Genomic DNA, 25,405 nt, shown 5'->3' with positions numbered 1-25,405 from the left:
TAAAGGAGAATACTGCACTCACTATACAAAGACAACCAAGGGGGTTTCAAGATAGCATTTCTGAAACCTTAATGGTTCTCACTGTATGGTGAGTGCAGTATCTCCCTTGATGTGACATAGGTTTCTTTAATGCTTAAAGAAAGCCAAAAAAAATTAAACTTTCTGGGTGAAAAAAAGACTTTCTGAGTGCATCAGCTCTAGCTCAAATGACAGAGCCAGGGAATTCCTGGTGGTGTTAGTGGTAAGGCACTGCACAGATTGAAATGCAAAGTGTCATTCTGCAAGAATTTATTATTAGCAGTGGACAATTATTTGGAAAATTACTGTGCTGTAAAGTGAAGGGGCAGCAGCGTGGTGTAATGTGGTAAGGAGGAGGGCATGTAATTGAAAGGTTGCCAGTTCAGTTCCTGGTTAGGGCTGCTACCTTACCCTTGGGCAAGGTACGTAAGCCAAAATTGCCTCAGCAGGCATCCAGCTATATAAATGGATGGCTGAAGTTGTAACCTACAGTATGTAAGTAGCTCCGGATTTGAAATTTTGCTAAATGAAAATAATGTAGTGTCTACAAAAGGTTTTTCTTCCCTTTCATGTTTTTAGTGTGGAATACACAAATGTAACTGAACCAAATGCCAGCCCTCTTTGCATGTGCGCCATACCGGTTAGTTTTAAAGTAGGGGGCTGTCTGTACTCTATATTGTTTTCTGGTTTAAATATGAAAGAGACCTAATTCTGTTGTCTTGAAAACACCCACAACCCACCCAAATTTCTCCTAACAGGCAGAATTATGATACATTGCTAGCCTCTGGCTGGTGGCAGCGAAGAACTGAAAACATTAGGAGCAGAAGCTCATCGCTGAATGTCTGAAACAGAGGTAGACGGCTCCATGGGGGACCTGGTGCCCCTGTTATTGGAGAGAAGCTTTTCCTCTGATCTGCAGCTGGACGGCCACTCTGGATCTGCGGCGGACGCTATCAGCCAATCACAGGGGCCGGTTCGCAGGGCGGAGCCGTCGCTGGCCCCGTCTTGCGCTGAGAGGGGCCGGAGGGAGGTGGTGCTGAGCACGCAGAGTGAGGCAGCTCTGAAGCTGGGCACACGGCAGCTCATACCCAGAAACCTGGCGGTGGTCAGCCGGACCAAGCCGCGGCACCACACCACCGTGGTCACGCTGCCCGTGGCGAAGGAGACCCAGGTAGACATGTGCAAGGCCCCGGCCCCGGGCCCGGAGGTGTCATGGGAGGACTATGACAGCGATGATGAGGGCGTGTCGATCCGCAGAAACCGCAGGAACAAGTCTTACCGCGCCGCGGTCACCAACCCGGACACTCGAGCCGCCAGCAGAGTGACGGCCGCGCCCGCGCTCACGGCGGTCAGTGAGGAGGGAGCGTTCAGCGTCCAGCCGTCGGGGAACCTCGAACCGTGCAAGGCAAGAATCAGTCCTCACCACAGCAGCAATGTTCAGGCTTTAGAGCAAATGCTTTGTATTGATTTTTCTACAGCACATTTCTCTCTACACAACCCTGTCTTAGGGTTCTGTTTGAAGCCGGCATTCAGATAGCCTCCTTTCATTCATCCACCAAGTCCAAACTTAATGCTACACAATCACCCTGCAGAGGTTTAGGCTGAAAGTCACCAAAGACAGTGCTGGAATCATGACTGAAAGAAGTGATCTTTCGTATTTATAATGCACATATACAGATCCTGCTGAGTTGCAAGAGAATAAAGCTTGCCTTGTTTTTCATTTATTAAAAGAGGCGAATATCTGGATCAGGTGGTTCAAGGCTAAGTTTACCAGTTTGAGCACTCACGCTGGCCTGTCTCAAGGTTGCCATGTCGTGGCCGTGATCTCGCCTTTTCTTTATTACTGCTGTTCATGTGGCCTTATGTGCACTTCTTCACCTTTTCTTTGTCAGTTACGCTGGCTAAATGAGTAAAGTTAATGTAACGTAACGACTGTGCAACGGATGAGAAGGCTGCAGTGTGGTCTTACCTTTGGGACTGCTTGCCTCCCTCTTTCCTTCTGTCAGAGGCAACAGCTGTTGTCCCCATCGGGCCCACCATTAATGAGCGGGCCTCAGTGATGTAGTGGTAGGACAGAGAGAGGAGGGAGAGGAGAGATGTGTGGTGTGACGGCTCATCTCTGCGTTCTCTCTCTCACCGTAAAGAGCCTTACATTCCTCTCTGATAAGCTCATGCTGTTGTCTCTCTTCCAGAGAACTCTGGGAAGGAGGAGGAACCAGAGAGCACGAGGATCTTTCAAAGATGGTAACCATCACTGTTGTTTGTTGTCTTTTCAGAAAGGAACCCTGTTGGACTGATGAAAACCTGCTTTTGATATTTGCAAGTTAGCTCCCTTTTGTACTCTGTATCATCACCAACTCATAATTAACATGAATATTAAAAATAATGCAAAATGTAAATGATGAAAATGAAAAATTGCCAAGAAAGAATGAAAAATAGTACAGGGACCAGCATGATTTATTTTAATATTCACTTATAGATAAGAATTAATCCATATGAAAACAGTGCTGATATCTGTATTTAATGTCTACTAAGGTAGCAGCTTGCCCCCTGATTCAGTGCTGTTGTTGTTGTTGTTGTTGGAGTGAATGGGATCATTCTGGCCGAATGAGGTCCAGACAGAGTGTGCTTTAGGCAGTGGAAAGTTAGCGTGGAGCTGATGTCACATCCTGGTTCATCTGAAAGAAGACGTGTCAGATGCTGCAGTAGGGTGCCACTTCTCCATGTGAGAGAGCACAGACAGTGGGGAGGGGTGGAAGAAGAGGAGAGAAAAGACAGCAGCTACAGAGAGAGGGAAAGACAGAAAGAGAGAGACGGAGGGACAGACAGACATATAGAGCGGGACAGAGAAAGAGGGGCAAACGGAGACAGACCCAGAGAGAGAGGGAGCAGGAGAAACGGAGAACCACCCTTATCAGGCTCATGGAGGAGGGTTTGTCAGAGGAGTATGCGTGTGGCAGTCTCTCTCTGGGGGGCACCCTGGTGAGCCAGGGTCAGAGGGTGGGTGATAAGGACGGAGACGGGGACACCACCCCTCCGGGGACCGTGAGCTCGCTCGTCACGCCGTCTGTCTCCGCAGAACCCCGCCTGTATCAGGAGATCCGGGAGAGGGGCCTGCACTTCAGTAACCAGGACCCCGACGACGAGCTCCTGGACGACCCCGCACAGACGGAGCCCCCCAGTCAGGACAGGCTCGTCGTCGTCAAGAACTACCGGCCCACACAGCTCACCTGGAGCCAGCTGCCGCAGGTGGGAGAGAGTGTGACACGGTTCTGCGGACAGCCAGGGGTCAGGAGGGGTGCAGTTTTCTGGTAGAGGGTGCTGGGAACTATATTTCTATCTTGTACTTGCCAGAGCCAAATTGCCTCCATATTAACATAGATCATCATCAGGTTAAGTAGTGCAGTGCTCAAAAGATGAAATACATGGTTGTTGTCAATGTCAAGATGTATTTGTATAGAGAAAATGGCATGGACAGAGGTAGACTGTGGAGCAATAAAATGGAGGTAGCTTCACTGAGTGAGGAATGAAGCAGACTGTGGCCCCCAGAGAAATTTCCCTGAAAATACCAAGTGGACAAAGTGTGAAAATGAAAGTCACATAGATTCAGTATGCAACAATGTTGTGGAGAAGAGTGAGAAAGCTGTGTCACAGGGGCTGAAGTCATAGCAAGGCATATTACTCCATTGTCCATTTTCAGCTGGTGTTAATGAATTTAGATTTTTCTTACCTTCAGTTCAATGACTCAATTAAAATATTGCCTAAAATGTAAAAATCATGCTACAAGTTATTGATGTAACTGGATGTGTAAATTCCAGACAACATTAAGGTTTTGTCAGAAAACTGAGGGGGCACATGCCCCCTCAAGGTAAATGGGCAATGACACCACAGAGTAAGACTGATGTATCATCAGGTTGGTAGAGCAGTGTGTGTGTAAGTGTCTGTGCATGAAAATATTCCATGCCTTTTCTCAAACTGATAATGCCTGTGCTGCCTTCAGCGGTCTGACTGTGTAATGTGCCGTGTTATGTAACCTGTTAAAACAGCGTAGGATTCTTCTTTCAGGTGCAGGAGATGGGTGTTCTTCAGAACATCTCAGCCGAGGAGAGGAAGCGACAGGAGGTTAGTGCGTCTGTAGGAGATACTGCCCCCTTGGTGTAGTATGAACAGGTCGATCACAGGGAACCTCTGGATTCCAGGACTTACTCTGAATGTGCCACCAGACAAGACTGGGCCAGAGCTTTGGAGGGTCTTTTCCATCAAGCTGACCGATCTCGACACGAGGGTTGTTCAAACCTAACCAGTCAGTGTAATAGGATGATAATAATAATAATAATAATAATAATAATAATAATAATAATACATTCACTAATATGGCACCTTTCATACAATTGCAGCTCAAAGCTCTTTACAAATAAAAAGTGCCAGTGTAACAAGTGTAGTTGGAGGTGGACTTGCAGAATCCTAAACAATTGTCCAGACGAATTGGCAATCCTCCTGAGAACCTGCTGCCTCAGGTCTTTGTGGTCACAGCCTTTTGTTAGCGAACAGTCTCGTCCCTGTGCAAACAGGCCCGCCCTGCTGAAGTGAAAACTACTCCACCCTGTCTTTGCCATTCCACTGGCTTTTCCAGATTGCTGTACCTGCTGGTCCTGACACTGCTCTGCCAGGCCCCACTCCTGCCTGGTACCCTACAGTGCACCTGAGCTTTAGAGGTTTCTTTAGGAGTTTGTGTCTGTGCTCAGCTTATCTGCTGCTATTGACTCAGTCATCTGACTCACAGTACAGAAACACATGGGCTGGGGCTGGAACCTTCCAGAAGCAGCCCAAGTGAAGTGCAGTTTCCTACTTGGGGCTGTAGTTGATACTCTTATGTGCTAACCCCCTTCACTGGATGATCGCATTTCACTTGTGTGGTGTGTAATAGATATCAAGCATGGTGTCCACAGTGAAATGCCATTGTTAATGAAGCTTCTTTTGAGATGCAACTGAAACAGAGGCACCTGTGTCCTGATGGAGATCCATCTTGGATCAAAACACGAATACATTTACATTTACATTTATTCATTTGGCAGACGCTTTCATCCAAAGCGACTTACAAGTGAGGCAGAGTACACAAGCAAAACAGAGAACACAAGCAAAAAAAACGATAAGGAGTCAACAATATTAGAAGTCCTGCATGACCAGGTTACAATAATTGGTAAGACAAGGTCCAAGCTAGCTGGCTGCAGCTATAGCTTTCTGGGGCCAGCAGTGTGAGGAGGCATGATTGTTTCTGGTGTCCCCTAGGCCATCTTTGAGCTCATCACTTCGGAGTACTCGTACCAGCACAGCCTGGGGATTCTGGTCCGTCAGTTCCTGGGCAGCGAGGATCTGCGGAACACAATGACCACGACAGAGCACCACCACCTTTTCTCCAACATCTCAGTCATTCAGTCCGTCAGCCAGAGGTGAGGGAGGCAGAGGGCCTTGAGAGGCTTTTGGGGAGGGGGGGAGGGGCGTTTGAGAGATAAGGGTAAGTAGAACTATCTGCAGGCAGGAGGCTAGATTACATTACTGGCATTTAGCAGACACTCTTATCCAGAGTAACTTACATAGGTTACAATTTGTTACCCATTTATCCAGCTGGATATTTACTGAGGCTATTCTGGGTTAAGTACCATGCCCAAGGGTACAGCTGCAGTGCTCTAGTGGGGAATCGAACCGGCAGCCTTTCAGTTACGAGTCTTGCTCCTTAACCACTATGCTACACTGCCACCCCTCATGCCACAGGCTGTTACACAGAGGAATTTTGTAAGTCGTCGTTGTCTTATTTTCTTCAGAGCACATTAAGATTATGCGAATGGACCAAGAGAAGTGCTTTGATGGTTAAAGTTTGGGTCAGGGAGCTTGGTCTGGTCGCAACACGGTGAGGACATTTGTGTAGCTGGATGTGCAACAGTCTGTTGAGTGAGCTCCAGCCGCTGGCTTCTCTTCTACCCTGCAGCCAGACTGCTCTCAAGGAGGGAGTGAGCAGTATTGAAACGCTCACATGCCAATACGTTACACGCAAGTCAGTCTGCACATGTTCACATAAACAGGTTTATCATCTCCAAAGTCTGCCTAACTGGTCCCAGAGCATGATGCGCACTTATTGTGTGAACTGAGTTCTGGTGGATGTCTTCTCTTCCCACTTTTTAAAAAAAGTACAGCATGTGCATTCAGTCACTGCCATTCAGTAGAAACAAGCACTACTAATCTCCTTTCACATTCAGGGTCCACAGTGTACTTGGGATCGCTGTGGTAGAGAGGCAATGAAAATTAATATGTAAGAGTGTATGCATTTAAAATATAAGTGCCCCTAATGGCCTATAGTGAAAGGGTGCAGTTACATTTTACAGATTCTGTAATCCATAGATATGGCTGAAAATAAGAGTGTTAAATTACTCAGTCAGTAAACCCATTTAAGATCCAAACCCTCATCTCTTTTGTCTAGATGTCATTGCCCTTTACACGGCTAATTTAATACTTAATCAGTTACTAGTACATTACTTAACTCCTGAACTATTGAAAAAATGTGAAAAATGAGCATGAAAAAAAATGCGTGATTAATTCTGGATGATTGAAAGAGGTGGTTCAGACTGTTGCTGAAATGTTTGAAGTGGGATTAAACATTCTTGTCAGACTGGTTCTGTAGCCGGGGGCGTATGGTGTGAGTGAATAATGTGTGTGGCTGTTGCTGCTTGTTCACATCCTTCCGCTTAGTTCAGGGCAGATTGTGCAGTGTGGAGCTCTATGTCTTCATATGTGAGGTATTATTTGTAGATAACATGGCATTTTTTAAAGTTGTAAGTAAAATATTACCTAACTTAAGTCAAGTTATGACTCTAACACTTATGATACCTGAATACTGAAACTGAGGTTTGTCCTTCTGTGCATACTGGATTAGGTAGACTTCTGCATGACCTCTCCTAACTGCCACTAGGAATTTAATAGCCTTACAGAAAATCATGGCACAGACACTGATGACGTTATTCTCTGGTGAATCTCTCTACCTGTGATGATGTTTAGGTTTTGGGTTATGTATGTAGAGACAACAGAACAACAGCTTTTCTGTGATGAAGGCATTTTGCTGAAATCTCTTTTTCAAAAATATTTTTCCAAACCTTTCATGAATATTGTTACTGAATATATTTTCAGAAATTTTCAGTCATGGTCTCTTCCTCGTGAGACATTGAGAGATAAGGTGTGGAAGCTTTAGAAATAATCTGTGCAATACCCTAACATGCCAGAAGGGAGAGTCAAACACTAGAAATCCATCTTTATGAAATATTGTAGTTCTATTAGGGGAAAAAGAAAGGCAGGCCATGGTCAGATTCACAGAGAATTCTGAGAATCAAAGGTAGATTAATAAAGTAACAAGGATTATACTTGGTTTAAATAAAAATGTTATGAAATGTCAACATTTTGACTAAGCATAAATGACTTAAATGTTTTGAAAGAGCCATCTGTTCGTGTCATGGAAGCACACATAAAAAGAAAATTATAAGTCCATTCATCACTCACTGAAACTCATCTAAATGCATTAGAAAAGGGGAACAGACCACTCTAACCTCATTAGGGACGGAATTGTGAAATCTTTGTGGTTATCTACCTTTAATGGCACACATACCCACTACATAGTAAGGTAAAGAATAATGTACATTTTCAGTTTTGTGGTGAAGTTACGCTTCTTTTTTCCCCTCTTACCTGGAGAAAGGTATTTTCTTCTAAGTGTGTGCAGCAGAGGTTGGTCTGCCGCAGAGGAGTCTGTGTGCCGTATGTAAATATAGAAGAAGGAGCAGCTAGGATTAGGAACACATTATTGCTACCCCTGAGAAATTGTGGGTTTAAGGGCACTTCAGATGATTTCATTAAATATTACACAAAACATAGACACTGACTGTAGATAGATTAAATCCTGTATGCTCTGATTTCTGTATTGGGTAGGGCCTTCCAGCAAATGAGCAAAACCAGGATACATTAAAGCAAAACATGGCCATGCAATTCCGTTTCTAGAACCCTCTTAACTCTGCCGTTGGGTTCAGACCCACCACAGCCTTCAGACTGAAATGCTGGGTTCAACATGTACCAACATGTACAAACTACAACCTGTACTATATTTAGGCTCTATTTAGGACTGTCTTGGCTCTTCCCTCCCCAAATGGCAAGAACCCAGGAGCCAGAGCATAAAGTAGAACAGTGTTCTTATGTAGTCATACACAAGGAGTCTGTACCTGTTTGTTTTTACCCTCATTGTAGGCCTTAGAGTTGGCAATGCGTGATTTATGGTTTGTCTAAAAGGTAACATTTTTGTGCGGGTGAGATCGAGGTGCACCATCGGATTTTCGTGGAACCAACCCACATCACCTTCGCCCCTAAAATCCAATTTTTCCCCCTCCAGGTTTTTTGAGGATCTGGACAAACGTCACCAGGACAATCCTTTGATCCAAGACATCAGTGACATTGTGCAGAACCACGCCACTAACCACTTCCAGCCGTACATCACCTACTGCTCTAACGAGACCTTCCAGCAGAGGACGCTGCAGAGGCTGCTGTGAGTCTCCCAGGATCAGGGGGTTGGTGACCGGGAGAAAACCTGTGCCACAGTGGCACTCCTCAGTGCTGAGCAGATAATAGCTGAACGCTTTCCTGCAAATGGGCTGATGTAGATTAGCACTTCTGAACAGTGGGAACTGTCACATTGAAGGCAGGAGGGGTCACATTCCTGAATTAATATCTTCAGTGCATACCTTGCAATGCAGGCATTCTGTCAAAGAAAGCAGAAACGAATGTGACTGCTCCACCTAAGTGAACAATGGATTGAGTTTGATGCTTTCGTTTCCCATAAAACAAAAATGAAATCAGACATATCGAAACAGATCTATTATAAATTGTTGACTGGGGAGTGCAGGCATTTCCTGTTCTATGAAAACAGGTTTTGAAGTTTTTTTTGGCTCAAGCACCCTTTGATAAGAGATTGATGAATAATATGAGAGGGTGGATTAAGCTGATAATTTTCTTGGTCCTCAAAGCTTAGTGTTGTGCATTCTTAAATTTCAGAGATGAGACACATCTTGATCTTTCTTCCTCATCCTTCTCGTGTGTGTGTGTGTGTGTGTGTGTGCGCGCGCGCGCGTGTGTGCGCGTGTGTGTGCGTGCGCGTGTGTGCGCGTGTGTGTGTGTGTGTGTGTGTGTGTGTGTGCGTGCGTGCGTGTGTGTACATGCAGAGCGGGTAACGCCACCTTCAGGGAGGTGCTGAAGCGCATTGAGAACAGTGCAGAGTGTGGAGGGCTGCCCGTCATCTCCTTCCTTATCCTGCCCATGCAGAGAGTCACCCGCCTGCCGCTGCTCATGGACGTAAGTCGTGCTCGTGCACGCACACGCACACACACACGCACGCACACACACACGCACGCACACACACACACACACACACATACACGCACACACACACACACAAACACACACGCACACATACACACACACGCACACACACACACGCACACACATACACACACACACACACAATTTCTACAAATCAAAAAAACAATCTGGAATTCAAAGTGTTTTGAAGAGAATTTCACAGTACTCTTGATGTGTGACAAAACACATTTTAATTTTTAGAGAGATTGAAATTGCGTTGACCCGGGTTCCCCTCTCCCTACAGACCATCTGTCAGAAGACCCCTGAGGACGTTGCCGAGTATAGTGCTGCTGTGCGGGCATTGAAGGCCATCAGTAAGGTACCGTCATCTGCTGGACTCTCCTCTTCTGAGTCTTCACTAGCCCAGGCAGTAGTGTCATCTACTGTACTCTGCTCTCTACTAACTCCACTCCATTATCCTCATCGGACTCTAACCATAAAAGCACTGTACTCTGCTGCTCTCTCATCTGAAACTGTGCTAACCAGGCAGCAGTGTGGTGTACTGGTAAGGAGCAGACCTTTTAGCCAAAACGTTGCTGGTTCACTTCCCATCTGAGGCACTATTGTACCCTTGGGCAAGATCCTTGACCCACAATTGCCTCAGTAAATATACAGCTGTATAAATGGATAAAATTGTAATCTGTGTAAGTTGCTCTGCGTAACAGTGTCTGCTAAATAACAATAATGTAATGTATATGCTCCTCCTCTAGCTTCATACTAACCCAGGAGGTACTGTACTCTACTCTCATTAACTCTGTACTATCCCAGGCAGTAGCATTCTCTTTTACTCTCCTCCACTGACTCTGTTGTAACCCAGGAAGTAGTATCTTCTACTGTACTCTCCTCCTGAATCTGTACTAACCCAGTCAGTACATGTAAAGGTATAATACATCAACAGCATAATATTGCTTTAGCCTAAATATCTCCTCTAACACGTGCTCTTCCAGCTAGTGAAAAGCTGCAACGATGGGGCCAGGACCATGGAGAGGACGGAGCAGATGTACACCATCCAGCAGCAGCTGGATTTCGGCAAGATCAAGGTATAGTGCCCACCCTGGCTCAGAGGGGCGAGACTCAGGACAGCGCGTTCTGAAGCCTCGCGGCGAGTCGCTCTGTGATGGTGTCCGCCCTCGGCACGGTGGTGAATGAGATGTGTTGCAGTGTAACGGGTGTATACTGCATTGTGTCTTACGCTAGATGTTATGTGGGTCAGCCAGCGAGAGAGTTTCAAACCGGAGTTCTCCCTGCTCACTGCCAAACCCCTTTCCGACAGCGTCATTACCAGTTGAGCTAAAGTCAGTTTGCCCCTAGGCTTCCGGCAACAGCGTTAGTTAACCAGGTCTCAGGGAGTGATGTAACCGCTGTAACCACTCGGCTACCTGCTACCCGCTACCCCACAAGCTTTACGCAGGGCTCACACGAGCTACCCACTTCAGCTCCGGTGATGTCCTCGTTCTTACCCCCCCCCCCCCCCCCAGCCCTTCCCGCTCGTGTCTGCCTCCCGCTGGCTACAGAAGCGCGGGGAGCTGGCGGTCTGCACAGAAGACCTCAGCCTTTTCTGGAAGGCCTTCGCCCACAAGAGCTACTACCTGTTCCTGTTCAACGACGTGCTCATCGTCACCAGGAGGAAGAGGTGAGGCCCGGCCTTTCCAAAAGCACAGAGGAATATCAGGGCATTGTATTTGTGGCACATTGCATACCCTGTCTTCCCCTTTTTCTTCTCATATTACTGTTGGATATTACTGACAACTTGACGGATCTGGTTCTGGAATCTGTGTGTTTGAATCTGAGTTATACATTTGTCTCCTCACTATTCGTTCAGTCAGGTTTCTTGTTGCATTGTGATATTATGATGTAAAGGCTGTTAACTGACACCAGGTAAGGGTGAAGCCCTAAGGGTGTTGATGCTCCTTAAAATGCATAAGGAGTATGTCTTCGGAATTAGAAGCTTTGAATTGATGTATTTCAGATGAAAGAGTGCTCAGACAGGGTTATGCATACGCAAAGTGTGAATGAATGGTCGCATTAAAATGGTTGTAGTAATTATTGCACTAATTTATTGGTTCACAGATATTTGTGAGACTTAACTTTCCAAGAGCCTCCCACCACAAGCATGCACACACACCCATGGTCTCACATGCACACCTTTCCTGTATATATACTGCTCTAATATTTCTTCTGCACCTGTCACTTTTCACCCATGGTATGGTATGTGTGCAAATTAGCCATGTGGATTTAGCTGTTCATTTTATTTAAGTGTAACGAACGATAGTTTTGTGGACATGTACTAACTGATGTCATTTGGATAGAGGACTTAAAACCAAGGGTTTAGATCCCTAGTACATAACAACTGTTAAGTCTGTTTTTAAGATACAATACAATATGGATGCCTATGCAGCAATACAATATCTGAATATATTTAAGAATTCACTTTGTTGCAATTTCATATATGAATCTGATATGCAATTCTATATGATGCATTTGATACAATATGATTCAACATAACTTTAAAATGATCTCTTTTTTAAAGTAGTGTAGTTGGGCATTAGTGTATTGCATGTAGGATTATGCTCTAGTTTCTTCCAGATTCCTGCATTAACATGAATAATTACTAAATAAAAAATCAGTGCAGTGGATCGATTCTCAAGTGCAGCATCCTTACAGGTACATTGTTGCTTTTGCACTGATGCATGAATATGAATCGATCTGTTGCACCGCATTTTGTACACTGTGCAGTGTCTATGTCTACTGTAGACTAAGCTGCTATAATCTGTATGTGTGTGCGTGTGTGTCCAGTGAGGACAGTTATGTGGTGATGGACTACGCCACTCTGGAGAATGTGGAGGTGGAGCTGCAGAACCTAGACGGACAGATGCCTCCACCTATCAAGCACAGTGGCTCCTCCCCCTATACGCTGAAGCTGTGGATGAAGAGGAACAGCGAGGGGCGGGCCGAGCAGATCGCCCTGGCCGCGGAATCTCAGTCAGTCCCCCAGCTCTCATTAACCACTAATCCACTGCACTGCTGTGTATTTACATGCTACCCGTCATTGCTCCCCCTGGTGGTGGCATCCCAAAAAAGACGTTGAAGTGCACAAAACATATGTTGTTTCAAAGAACAAATTAAGCAATACAGTTTACACCCAGTAAATATTTTGTATTTAGTAAATAAATTATATAAATAAAAAAAAACAGTAAATATATTATAATTTCTAATGAAATTATACAATCGCGGTAATGTAATATGTGTGTATGTATCTGAACCTTCTCTCAGGATTGACCGAGCTCGCTGGGTGACCGCTCTGCGCAGACACAGACAGACAGATGGCACCAGCACTAAGGAAGGTGGGATTTTAGTCAGTTGCTAACATTTCCTTCAATATGCACGTATACAATACATACCACCCATTTTAGCTCACTGTAATAAGCAAAGTGATTGTCCTAATAGCGATTGGCCCTGTTGTCTCATGTTAAAAGGGACAGATATGGATATAAGCATTAGACAACTTGTATAAATGAATTACCAATTAACACCGTCTGTTACAGCTGGTCACACATAATGTATACGTTCATTTTTGTTTTGGCGTAGGTTAATCTGCTCTTTTTTTATGATCCGTGTTCAGTCAGTGAAATGCTTGTCAGCAGTATTGAAAACAAGGTCAGCCAGTTTATTCTTTAAGTCAGGTCCCTGTGCCTGTGTGTATGTGTCTTGTTTACGCTGGTGGATTTCGGGGTTCGCAGTCTGTGGGTCTGAGAGTCAGATCCAGGGCTCCCACCCTGGATTTGAAGTTCAGACAGAAATCGAGTTCAACTGCAGAGTAGAGAAGGAGAGCACGTCCTGTTCATAATCCATTACCTCTGAGTTGCTGCAGCCTACGTGTTTCACCTCATTTCACCTGTTTCATCACACTGTATACAGGTTATAAGAGGCTATAAAAATGCCTTGAAAGGTTATTAAAGGCCAAGTGCATTCAGAAACAAAGCAAACAAGAAGAATTATTACAAACACCTTGAAACTTGGGAGTCTTTTATCCTCTGTGAAAACAATGCAAAGAGATGTACAGTACCTCCTGTGTATAATATACTATCCATTTCTCCCTTGTATCTCCCAAGGCGAGCGAAGTTACCTTGGAGTAATAGCAGCTTGTGAATGGAATTGCCCATAATAGAATAATCACAGATGAAGCGATATAAACTCAAATGAGTCCTTGTGGATTAAGTTTTTGTTGGGGCTGATTGATATAGCATAGAGCTTCTGCTTATTACTTATTCATCATATATTACTGTTTCTCTACATCATCACTGTGTCGTCAGCCATAGTCCTTTGTGCATAGTGGGCAGCAGTGTAGCATAGTGGTTACGGAGCAGGACTCATGACCAAAAGGATGCCAGTTCGATTCCCCAGTGGGGCACTGCTGCTGTACCCTTGGGCACGGTACTTAACCCAGAATAGCCTCAGTAAATATCCAGCTGGATAAATGGATAACATTGTAAAAAAAACGTAACCGTTGTAAGTCGCGCTGGATAAGTGTGTCTGCTGAATGCCAATAATGTAAATAATGTAATGCAAATGTATCAGTATGATAATGTACAGTTCGCTGTGAGTGACCGTGCTGTAAAAACAGTGACAAACGGTTGGCCTTGAATTCTGTGAGCATAGATGTCCTGTGTTCCACTCACCATAGCAGCTTGAGAGCTGAGATGCTGAGCACCATGGCATTTGTGTGTTTTCATGTGCAACAGAACCATAGCAAACCCTGCAAATAGCATGCCCTGCAAACCCCTCTTCCAGTCCCTCAGAGAATTGCACGGGCGGTTTGTGACACTGTGTGTGGTGTAGGGTTGAGGGTGGCAGCTGTTTAATACTCCTGGATTGTGTCTCCTTATTGTGTGTCTGTGTGTCTGTGTGTGTGTGTGCGTGCGTGTGTGTGTGTGTGTGTGTGTGTGCTTTCAGGCCTGCCACAGTACGAGGTGACCAAGGCCTACATGCCCAAGGAGCTGGACGACTTGGGGCTGCAGCAGGCTGAGGTGGTCATTGTCCTGCAGAAGGAGGAAGGTGAGGACGAATCGCTCTGACCTCTTCCTGTTACGCTGCACCCCTTGCTCTGTCCTGCCGCCGCCGTGTCTCACGAAAGGCTTCGGCGTTGCATCTCGTGTTGCAGGGTGGTGCTACGGGGAGAGGATGCGGGACGGAGAGAGGGGTTGGTTCCCCTCGGGCTACGCCAACGAGATCACGAACCGCGCGGCCGCCGAGCGCAACGTGCGACGCATGGAGAGACTGCGGAAGGAGACGGGCGTCTGAGCCTGTTCGGGCGTGGTCTACCCAACGATCTCCGCTGTGGCGCAAGGACTGAGGCCTACACACCTGCCAAGTCAGATGTGACACAAGAAAACCAGTTCCCCTCTTCCCCCATCGCCACGCCATGGACACACCCAGTGTGGCAGTGTACAGGTTGACCGTTTTGAGCTGTGTGTCCTGAAAGCCACGTCATTTGCAGTTCATGTTTATGACCCAGAAAGAGATTGTCTGTAAAAAAAGTGCCACTCACAGAATCTCCAAAAGCCAGTTTCATTTTTCTGCTACAAAAAACTGCAGTATGGCTACAGGTCTTATCTGTTGGTGTAAAATAGGTTTTTATATCTGTATTACAGTTCATAGCATTACCACATGGGAAGGAAAACCGAAGAATCTGTCAACCTCTGAATAACCATAATTTACTGATGGTTTTATGCAATTTCCAGAAAACTGTATGCCACGTTGCAGATTCTTTTACAGAATGCAGGGAGTTCAACGATATCCTTTCATCTCAATTCATGAGTGCAGACTAAACTCGGAGACAGAACTCAGAATCACAGAAGAGAGACCAGCAAAAAATGTTTTTCTGTCCTGTCAAAATTGTTGAATATTGCTCCTTCATCCATAAGAAATCTTTGGTACTCCAAATCCAAAAATTTTTAATATGTTTTTGCACACAACATGAACCATGTTGTCACTTTGTGTACAAAAACGCATATAAGAAAATACTGCTATGGCATTAGTGGTGTTAAGCACTTTCTGGCTGCTTGCACATAGGCCACACTACATTTTTGCAAGGTGTGATATCTTGTGAAGTGATGCAGTTCACCATGTCAGTTGTGAATCATGTCTTCCCTAGACAGACACAGCTGTCTTTCAGTATGATCCATCTCTACAGCATGTAGTCAGCATCATGCCTGTATGTTTTCCAGACCTCTCCTACTAGAGTTGTACAGCAGGTGAATCAAGCTAATTTAAAAGAGGTGAATTCTCTGTTTGCCAATCATTTTATTGATATACCCACCTCCTGATTGATATTCTAAACTTATTGATATCAGCACAGGTGTTGTGATGGGATTTATGTAAGCCAAGTACTGTAAAGGGTGTAATACTGGGTATGTTTGTTTTCATGAATGGTGTTACAATTGCTTGTTTCCAGATTCTGTAATGTGGCCAACCAGGAGACTATTTAGGGCTCAGCATTTCCGCAGTATCTGCATTTTATGTCCAGGCTGTTAACTGTTATGCTCCATGTGTAACAGGCCTTCTGAAAATCAGTGCAGGGGTGCCCTGAGCTGCCACAGCGTTTCAGAACATTGGGAGCGCTTTTGCTCTGGAACAGCCCATTTAATGAAGCTGTTCAGTGTCCTTCTCTACTTTGTGGCAGTGTCAAGATGAAGACGTTTGAGGTGAGGTGTCAGCCATTTCAATGACTTGTTTCCAAGCACTGGTTTTGTGCACTGAAAGCTCCACAAACTCCAAATATGTATGGCAGTGCTTTTCAACTGCATTTATCTACGAGAGAGAAAGTATGTCTATTTGCTGGTTTATATACACCTAACTTGTACATTTTTGTTTCAAATTAAACTAACATTATAAACTGGTTAGAAAGTGTGCATTGATTGAGTAGCTCATATTGGTTAAGTCTTCTATGCATTCAGGCAGCAGTGGAGTGAATACTGTTGGGAGGCCTTCTGCAACAGGACTGCATCTACTTTAAGAAGGGAAACTGTTTTTAGTAGCTTTTCATTGACCTACCTCTGAACACATTTGATTCTCAGTGTACTTCATATAAAAGAAACCACTATTTACACATGCATGTTCGAAAAATAAACTCTACAGATTCTACATAAGCGCTTGTATAAGCGCTACATGTCCTTAGAGCAGACAGTGGTTGTAAGCGATGAGGTGAACCCGTTGAACCTTTCAAGCCTGGTAGGAAGAAATGTGTTCTACAGAACAAAGCATCCGTGCCACTGGTATGCTGAGGGCTACGTCAATGTAATATTGCTTAGTGTCTGGGGCCCGCACAGGGCATTTCTAACCAGTTAAGCTGAACTTATTGTGCTACTTTTCTCTGAAATCATCAAAATGAGTTTGGTGGCAAGTGCTTTTTTGAAATTGCTGCAAAAATGGTCCATGTTCTTTTCCAGGGGCTACAGGTCTGTAAAAGTCCTGGCTTTTCTGGACTTCAATCTGCTAAAAAACCAAACCATACAGTACAAAGTGGCTGTAAAGTTCTCCCTATCAATAAAACTCACTTTATTCAGCCATAAAAGAAAAACAACTCAATACAGTTCTTTTGACTTTTATTTGCTTGCATTTTAAAATTCAGGTTGTATACATAAAAAGTTTCATTTAAAAATGTCAAATTGACCAGATATCAAATTACTTTTCTTTAAAAACCATTTGGTGTAAAAACTTAAGACCGATTTAGAAAAATGTCTTGTTTCAAAAGAAAACTTTTTTAGCTGTCACATAAAAAGAATGGAAAAGAAGAGGTCTGCATAGATTCTGCAGGCAGTTGGTGGTAATCTGGTCAAATGCATGTTGCAAGCTTTCAAGATCGTTAAGTCAAATATGTTCCTTATTGCTCAGATCTTTGATGTTTCTTCATGTTGACAAAACTGAAAGAGATAAAAACAGGCAAAGAAAAACTGGTTAGGACACCGAGTCATGAACTTGAAATCTACAGATCAGTTGTAGGTTTTCCAAATGCTCCCCTGGCATTTATGACACAGCAAATTTGAAGCGTTTAGCGGCGGGTGGACCCGCGCTGCAGGAGTTATTGGAACGTCTGGATGGGTGTCGTGTGGAGGGATGCGGCTTACGCTGGCAGGACACGCACAGGGCGGACCGCACTCACACAATAGCGACAGGGCTCCGGCTAGACGGCCAAAGTTTGTTTTACCAAATCCACCGCATTACCTCACGTTTTTGTCGCCGTGTTAGGTGATCCCACTAAGCTTGAATGAAAAGTGCAGACTGAAGCGGGGTTTCAATGATCGCACTGTGAACGGGCCTGGGCAGTATACCAAGATGGCCTCTGCCACCTTTATGGAATTCACCCCCCCCCCCCCCAACACAACCCCTGCCTTCAGCGAAACACTGCACTGTAAGGCAATGAGGGAAGGGGGAAATCTGGGCTCATCAATTACAGATCCTCCTAACTACACAGACACATCCATTAACTCATGTGTAACCCCAGCAAAAGGAAAACAAATTAAAGAAGCAGCTCTCACGTATGTAATGCTAATGGCTAATGGCTAGAGAAATTTGCAATTCATCTCCCATACAATCTACAACTTGGGTCTACAATATGAAGCAATACAAAAATGTGACAGACAAGTTGATTAAGAAATGGCCGCCACATTTCTCTGGCACCACACACAATGTTGTTTCCACCTATTCAGTCACACGGCCATCAGTGCTAATGGGCGAAATGTGTACACTCCTCTACCACACACTGATAAGAGGCAGTCTTCTGGGAGCTCCATGGGCATGCAGCCAAGCAACCATTTTAATATCAAGCACCAGCATCCTCCACACAGAGGTTCCCAAGCCCTGCTGAAGCAGACATACCCGGACGATGGTAGAGATGGTAAGCCGGTCTTTACTCGGCCTCGGGAGCGGGCGTTTTCTCGGCTGGCGTCTCGGCTGCCTTGGCCTCTTTGCCCTCTTGCGGCTTGGTGGTCTGTGGGCGTCTGCGTCGGTAGTTGAAGTTGCGTCTGTACCGGCGCTGGCGGGACTCCTGGTTCTGGCTGCCGTCGCCTTGGTTCTCCTTGTCCTCCTCACCTTCCCGAACTGGCCGGGGACGCGGGGGACCCCTGAGTGTGAAAGGGAGGAACACTTTTGGTTCAAATCCGCAGCATCTCCAGAGAGCAGATGGGTGATTATTTTAGATGTTGCCAAATTAAGGCAAAACCAACTTCCCTATATAAAGCATGCAAGACCTGATGAACACCACAGAGGGACAGAGGGAAGATAGGCTTGATATTTACGCGACACTCCCAATCCATCCACATTCCATTGTAACAAAGCCTTTGCATTCCTGTTTTACAATACAAATACCTGACCAGTCTTTGACAGCCTGATAAATGAACTGTAACAATTCAGGTATCCAGGTGTCATATCGGTAAACCACAATTTCTCTCCCACTCAGATTTCTACTATTATAAACACTGTACATTAAGTCATTCGACTAATAAAGCATTTAGCATGAACTTGCAAAACTCTGATTAACACGCATGCTTGACAGTTGCAGCATATTTATCATGGACCACAAGAGCTAAAAGAGGAAATTTACTTCAGCGGTGAAAACCCCAAAAGCTTCCAAAGAAAAGTGCCATGCAATTCAATCACAAAGACTGTTTTAGGATGGTAGGACCGGATCCATAGGTGTGTTGCAATTCAATGTAGGGCCACAAAAATGAGAATTCTAGAAATGATACTGAATATGACACATGAGCATAAGAATGGCCAGACCTTGTCCAAATTTTCATATGATTATGGGTATACAATGGGTATGTTAAATTGAGACTGAATACTTTTTTTTAAATTAGTGACTTTCAGCTACTACATATGACCGTAACTGAGCTTTAGATGTTGATTTGGCTGGCTGAATCCAAGTCACTGAAGTTTGAGGAGCAGGATTAAGTGAAGGTTAAAAAGGTGGATGGTGACAAGCTAAGCTAACCTTCCACCTTTCTCATTGTTGCGGCCTCTTGTCAGTGAACACAACATGCAAACCTTGGTCTGAACCTTGGTCTGAAGCCTCTGTAGTAGTTCTGCCTCATTGGTTTATTGCCCTGGTCAGGACCGCCCTGGTTCTCCTCTCCTTCACCACCCTGTAGCACAACACAGATTATGAATCAAATGCATGTACATTACTTGCCCGTCACCACTGGCCACTTCACTTCTGGGACACAAGAACATGTCTAAATCTATATGCAAAAGAGCAAAACCAGAAAGGTACAGAGGACAGCACTACTGAACAGAGAGGTTACATATGGTCAGCTGTGACTGATAGCAAAAACATGCATCTAAAGTTGGCAAACAGCCTGACTAGGGTTAAAGAAAAGCTTTGGCCAGCAGCTGAGAGAAAGCAAACCTCAGTCATCTCTCCGCGTGGTGGAGCGTTCGTGTACGCGGGCCGGCGGCCGTAGCGTCTGCGGACGAAGTATGGGGGGTAGCGGCGTCGGCCAGGGAAGGACGGCCGGCGCTGCTGCGGCTGCATCTCTCCCTCGGGGGCGTTCTCGGCCGCCTCCCTCTTCTCGCGCCCCTCGCCCTCCCCGTCGCTCTGGTAGTTGTCCTGGTAGTCGCGAGGGGGGCCCCGGCGGCGGGGGTACCGCCTGTAGCGATTCCGGTCCGCCGCATACTTGCTCCCCTGGACTGGGACGCCCCCTGGGCCGGTGACATTGGCTGCCTCGGCACCCTGAAGGGGGGAGGGGGGCACGGCGCGTTACGGCGGGAACCCGGCTGCACACCCGCAGCAGTCAGGTTATCACTACTCTACACCACAGTACCCGCTGCCTGCACCCACTGAAAACAGCCATGTAGATATGACTCATGGTTTTCACCATCAAACAACTCAAACTTCCTGATCAACTGAATTTTCGCCACAATACTGCCCTGTCAGGTTCTACCGGTATAGATGGCGAAACAATGCATGATGCTAGCATAAGGCTTATGGTTACATGCCAAAGCTGCCCTGAACACCTTTCTTCATCATGGCCATGGGATTTGATCCTGGGCTGTTTTGTCTCTTAAAAATTACAGTGTTCTTATTATCATTACACATGAGGCACCCAAGACAAAAACAACTGTCAATTTGAGGATGTATTTGTTTTTAAAATTATTATTTTCACATACCAGTGATGTCTAATTTGGACTAGACAGTGTAAACCAATGTACACAATGATCTGTTCATCAACAAAGTCATTCTTTCACATGGACAAGTGTTGAGATTTACGGGATTTTTGGGCAAGGTATCAAATCTGAATGGTGCAATTAGTTAAAAGTGGAGTCTTTAGGGAATTGAAGATTTCAGATGTTCTCATATCCTTGACACTTGGCACCTTAACATCTCATTAATGAGAAAAATATCAACTCAGGACATCTTCCATAATTACCTTTTCCCCTTCAACCACATCAAACTCCACCGTTTCTCCATCTCCAACACTGCGAAGGTATTTCCTTGGGTTGTTTTTCTTTATAGCGGTCTAAAAAAAAAAAGTATTTTCTGAGTATTCTATAATGGTTGTGGATTAAATAAGTAAAGAAATGGGTTTGATAAAATATACTTGCCTGGTGTACAAAGACATCTTCTTTTGTGTCATTCCTTCAAAAGAAAAGAAAAGGTTTAACTTGGGCCACCAAAGACACGTGTTAAACCAGTAGCATTCAGTAAGACAGGCTGGGCACCTGTGCACTGAGGCCTATGTGAACCAACTGGCTTATAAATCGATTGGCCTGCAAGTAAACAAGCACAAGCCAGTGACTGATAAGTCAGCTGTACAGCTGTACAAGCAATTAAACGCCTTAATAGGATTGTGTGTGTTCCTAACCCTAAAGGTCATATTAGTGTCCTTAACAGGGCAATCTGCATTTACCTGTTGATGAAACCATAGCCATTCCTTACGTTGAACCATTTAACTGTTCCCAAGACCTTTGTGGCTGAAAAAAGAATTATAAGAAGTGATTAGATTTGCCTTTGTCAGTCTATACAATGAAGCAGTTATCTCTCTGAATCCAATGTGTGCTACAACTCTGCTGATTGGCACTTAATGTTTGCTTCAATAAAATCTATTAAAACGGTTGTGGTTACGTGAAGTTATGGACGATTATGGAGTTTCAGTCTTTTATTATGGACTATTTCCATAATTTCTCACATGGGCAATCATTTGTTTCCAAACATGAAGAGAGAACCCTGCTATGTAAATCAGTTACAGCCAACGACATAACTAGGCCTAGGTACTCACATTTAACTCACCCCTATCCTTTATACACAGATATGCCTTAAATTAGATCGAACTATTGTTGGACTTGTTGGACACATGGCCTCACAATGTGTAACAGAAAGCAAACTAAACTAAGAGCGTGAAAAACTGCTCTACTTAACACTTCAAAACGCAGCAATGAGTTCTAGCCGTGTTAAACAACCTAGATTTTACCAGTAATTCGCCATGGTAAAAAACGCACGGAAATGGCATTACTGGCGTTACTATGAGCAAACACTGAGGCAGCAGCGGGGGACGAAAGCGGCGTCACGTTACCGGCATGCAGCTAAAACGTGGCTGTATACTGACGCCTCCACCTATTAGCGCTAGCTAGCCGGCCATTGCACTAGTTGCTTTGACATAGTACCAATTTGAGCAAGCTACAATCGGCCAATCAGCTAACTTTCCGTGAGCAAGTAGCGATGATTCACGAAAACGAAACAAGGAAGTGTTTAAAAACGTTACACGTGGTCGACAACTTCGGTCCTGTAAAACTGGACCAACTGAAATAATGTCACGGTACAACTGGCTGACTGACTAGTACCAGCTTACCAACCCTGGCGTATTATCTAACCCATCTTATTAATGGTAGGAAAGCACTTCGATTTCCTAGCCAAATGGAGCCATTTTCATAAACTACCTACCACAGTTAATTTTAACCTTACAAAAAATATTTAGTTATATTACTCCTCTTGCGTCCATACATGTGGTTGGAAAAGAGCCAGCATGAAGCTAGTTAGTTAGCTTGCTATCACCCGCACCTTTATTCGGCGCCAAATATACTTTAATTATCGCTACTGTAAACCACATAACTTATTTAAACCGTGTTCAACACCACTTAGTTACAGTGAATGGGGTTTGGCTGTTCTGTGATGTCGTGTTTAAAACAATCACGCTCTCTAGACAAAGAAATCCCTCTCATATCCAAATAACCACGGCGGACATTTTGGATTCCTTTTTCGGCCAAGTTTTCGAGCTAGCGAGCTTCACTTTTTGTTAGCTGGCCCAACTCAATGGTAGGACCAATCACTGTCAATTTCTCATATATTCGACGAGTAATTAACCGCGTTACACATATTTATCAGCTAGCTGCGTACACTGCCAGTTAGCATCATTGTATATATACATCTAACATTAGTTAGCTAAACCTTATAGCATCACGAACCAAGTCGTGTAGCTAAGTACCTAGCTAACAGCTAACGGAGACACGCTCTGTCGCATTTCGAAAACAAAGGGATGAGCTGGCTAACTTATGGGGTGTCTTTGCACTACTGTAGCTAGCAAAGCTAGCTAACAGTTACCCCATTCGCTGAAAAGCCAACACTGCCAAGCAGCTGATACCATCTCCTACAAACACGCTAATGTTAGGTTTCTGAAAGAAACCGGTCAGCCACAGCTGGCTGACTAATATGTTTGCCAGCGAAACTGTAAAGGTTAAACTTCATCAGTCCGCCGAAATTACGGCTAACACTGGGACAGGGTCACGATCAAGGCCAAGCTCAGTTCTGGCGCATAGCAGCTGGCTAGCCTATGTGGCTAACATAACTCAACACGCGGCTACGGGAACATTGTCAACGCTTAAGTACACCATGTGCTATTCCACGAAACCCCCCCATCAGAGGTTTGCCCCCACCCCAAAACTTCACAGACCAGGCCAGATCGTTTCCCAGCCACATCACCTGCACGTTAACTTTAACTATCTTTTCCCAGACTGAATATCGCAACCGTTGGCCAGCTTGGGTAGAACGTGAACTTAGCCGTTCAACCAGCTAGCTAGCTTTGCTATCACCACGGAGACGGAACGGTTATCAACCGACCCGGCGTCTCACGAGCGCGCATAGCTAGTCTCGCTAACGTTGGGCACGTGCGTTTCCTGCCGTTTTATCGGAACCCAGATTTATTCACACACAAGGAAAAACGAAATATAATTGATCAACTGGGTTTTTTTTTAGGTGAATGAAGAGCTACTTCAAGTTAGCTAGCTAGTTGGGTACACGCTGCTTACTAGACGAGGGCTCGCATCTTTCAGGCAGCCACATACAACTGGTGACCGATTCCGGCGTTAGTATCAGGACTGTAGCTAGCTAATTTACAGTTAGCAGTTTTGTGTGGGCTGCTTTTGAACCTTGTTAGCTACGTAACTACTTACCGATGACCTTCTTATCCCCCGCGGTAGCTGCGGCTGCCGGACTGGATGGGCTCTCCGTTTCAGCGGCAGGCTGCGGCGGCTGTTGTTGTGTTTCGGCCTCACTGCTCATGGTTTCTGGTTGGTAACTTAGACTTGTGCCGGCGGTGGCTTTCTAGTGTGTTTTCCCGGTGCTAGATGGTAACCTGGGCCGGCGGTGGTGGGGGCTTCTGCCTTCGGGCTCTTTCCTCTCTCCGCTCCCGTTGCCGATCGAACTGGACGGAATGAGATCTGATACCGGCCAATATGCTTAGAGACGCGCCCTCCCATCTTGTATTGGAATTGGCCAAAGCCCCTGCTCATCAGCATACGTTGCAAATAAACTTTATTCCTATTGGTCAAAATAAATGTCAGTTCCATGAAAACATGGCCGCTCCGATAGCGATTGGTACAATCACCAGAAAGCTGAAACGGATAAACGCCTATCAGGATTTGATAAATGTAGCTAGTCGTATCTGCGTATGAGCTTGCTACAGTCAATACACAGGAACGGTCAGTCACACGGTTCTTATTATAAACTAAGGAGAAGACGCATGTTATGTCAATAAAATTCATTTTAAACACCAAGACTGCGTTTTAGTATGCTACAGTAACATAGCACAATAACATGCCGAGTGTAGTCACAACTTCAGACTTCACTGTAATAACGCCTATTAATGAACTGAAAAAACATTGACGCTGTTGGCAGCGTCGTGTATATGAAAAAGCCATCAAAATGACAGCCAGTCGCTGCTGACGATCGTGGACGATTGTGTTTGATAATCACCTTTTAGTGGCTGATTCACCGCTACAGAGTTCTCGAAACTTTTTTTTATCTGATTGATGTAATGATGAAATACTAGAGTTTCTAACCAAGTTTTTTTACATCCTGAATTTCCAAAAACACCGTTTATGTTATGGAATAAACCAATCTTTACAGAAATGGAAAAAAAGTCCAGAGTTCAGATGTGATACACTTATTTGTGAGACAAGCATGGCATGTTTTAAAAAATAATAAGTTAACTTCTAGACAGATAAAATGTTGAGTATACTTGCAGCATCCAAGTTAGATTATGAATTAAATGAATATGAAACAACCGGGCGAGAGCTCAGCGCGTCTTTTTAGTCTGCTTACATTAATGTTAGCATCAAAATTGCTTTTAGCTTTTCGAAGAATCCCCGCTTGACTTGAACCTCAGAACTGAAGGACTTATTCACAGCATCACCAACAAGACATCCCCAGCTTTGTCTCAACACAGAACCACATCAGTCCGGCCCGTTGTCATGTTAATTCTCTCTCGGCACTGTGTGAGAGCACTGGCCATTTCGTGAAGGGCTCGTCATAAAGGACTAGCCGCTGTTGTACACAACGGGAGGGGGCGTGGGTGTCTTTGAAATCTCTTCAGACTCTTACCCATAAACTGGGGACATGTCCCCACCACTTTTTGTCGTGGCCCATTTCGTCCCCACCACTTTAAAAAGGTGT

The 25,405-nt window shown here is 44.9% G+C and overlaps 2 protein-coding genes across 3 annotated transcripts; one reads left to right on the top strand and one right to left on the bottom strand.

Annotated features, from left to right (window-relative positions):
- Nucleotides 1-792: 792 nt before the first annotated feature.
- arhgef16 (Rho guanine nucleotide exchange factor (GEF) 16) lies at nucleotides 793-15,512 on the top strand. Its single transcript, XM_036533519.1, has 14 exons — nucleotides 793-1,423; nucleotides 2,211-2,262; nucleotides 3,098-3,267; nucleotides 4,084-4,140; nucleotides 5,308-5,468; nucleotides 8,441-8,593; nucleotides 9,267-9,396; nucleotides 9,707-9,781; nucleotides 10,410-10,502; nucleotides 10,941-11,095; nucleotides 12,259-12,444; nucleotides 12,736-12,806; nucleotides 14,416-14,517; nucleotides 14,624-15,512. Exons 1-14 carry the CDS (start codon nucleotides 857-859, stop codon nucleotides 14,761-14,763), a joined length of 2,112 nt encoding a protein of 703 aa, XP_036389412.1. The 5' UTR covers nucleotides 793-856; the 3' UTR covers nucleotides 14,764-15,512.
- A 1,537-nt stretch (nucleotides 15,513-17,049) lies between these two features.
- On the bottom strand, nucleotides 17,050-24,176 carry ybx1 (Y box binding protein 1). Of its 2 annotated transcripts, none has more exons than XM_036533943.1 (8): nucleotides 23,905-24,176; nucleotides 21,369-21,432; nucleotides 21,064-21,097; nucleotides 20,889-20,978; nucleotides 19,868-20,191; nucleotides 19,507-19,604; nucleotides 18,340-18,584; nucleotides 17,050-17,384 (listed from the first exon to the last, which is right to left on the bottom strand). In XM_036533943.1, exons 1-7 carry the CDS (start codon nucleotides 24,011-24,013, stop codon nucleotides 18,371-18,373), a joined length of 933 nt encoding a protein of 310 aa, XP_036389836.1. In that variant the 5' UTR covers nucleotides 24,014-24,176; the 3' UTR covers nucleotides 17,050-17,384; nucleotides 18,340-18,370. The 2 variants fall into 2 exon arrangements, with proteins under 2 accessions (XP_036389836.1, XP_036389837.1); XM_036533944.1 differs by having other exon boundaries at nucleotides 19,519-19,604.
- Between the last annotated feature and the right edge of the window lie 1,229 nt (nucleotides 24,177-25,405).

The sequence above is a fragment of the Megalops cyprinoides genome, chromosome 7 (assembly GCF_013368585.1).
Source record: "Megalops cyprinoides isolate fMegCyp1 chromosome 7, fMegCyp1.pri, whole genome shotgun sequence".
Taxonomy (NCBI): domain Eukaryota; kingdom Metazoa; phylum Chordata; class Actinopteri; order Elopiformes; family Megalopidae; genus Megalops; species Megalops cyprinoides.
Note: the sequence above shows the minus strand (reverse complement) of the source record. Positions and strands in the feature narration are given on the sequence as shown.

What these genes read in the sequence shown, in the direction of transcription:
- arhgef16 (XM_036533519.1), top strand. Translation starts at nt 857, where the DNA reads ATGTCTGAAACAGAGGTAGACGGCTCCATGGGGGACCTGGTGCCCCTG. An exon ending in GCCTGCCGCTGCTCATGGAC is followed by an intron (nt 9,397 to 9,706) that starts GTAAGTCGTGCT and finishes CTCTCCCTACAG; the next exon opens with ACCATCTGTCAGAAGACCCC. An exon ending in CATTGAAGGCCATCAGTAAG is followed by an intron (nt 9,782 to 10,409) that starts GTACCGTCATCT and finishes GTGCTCTTCCAG; the next exon opens with CTAGTGAAAAGCTGCAACGA.
- ybx1 (XM_036533943.1), bottom strand. Translation starts at nt 24,013, where the DNA reads ATGAGCAGTGAGGCCGAAACACAACAACAGCCGCCGCAGCCTGCCGCT. An exon ending in ATGTGGTTGAAGGGGAAAAG is followed by an intron (nt 20,192 to 20,888) that starts GTAATTATGGAA and finishes TCCCCCCTTCAG; the next exon opens with GGTGCCGAGGCAGCCAATGT. An exon ending in CACGCGGAGAGATGACTGAG is followed by an intron (nt 19,605 to 19,867) that starts GTTTGCTTTCTC and finishes GTTGTGCTACAG; the next exon opens with GGTGGTGAAGGAGAGGAGAA.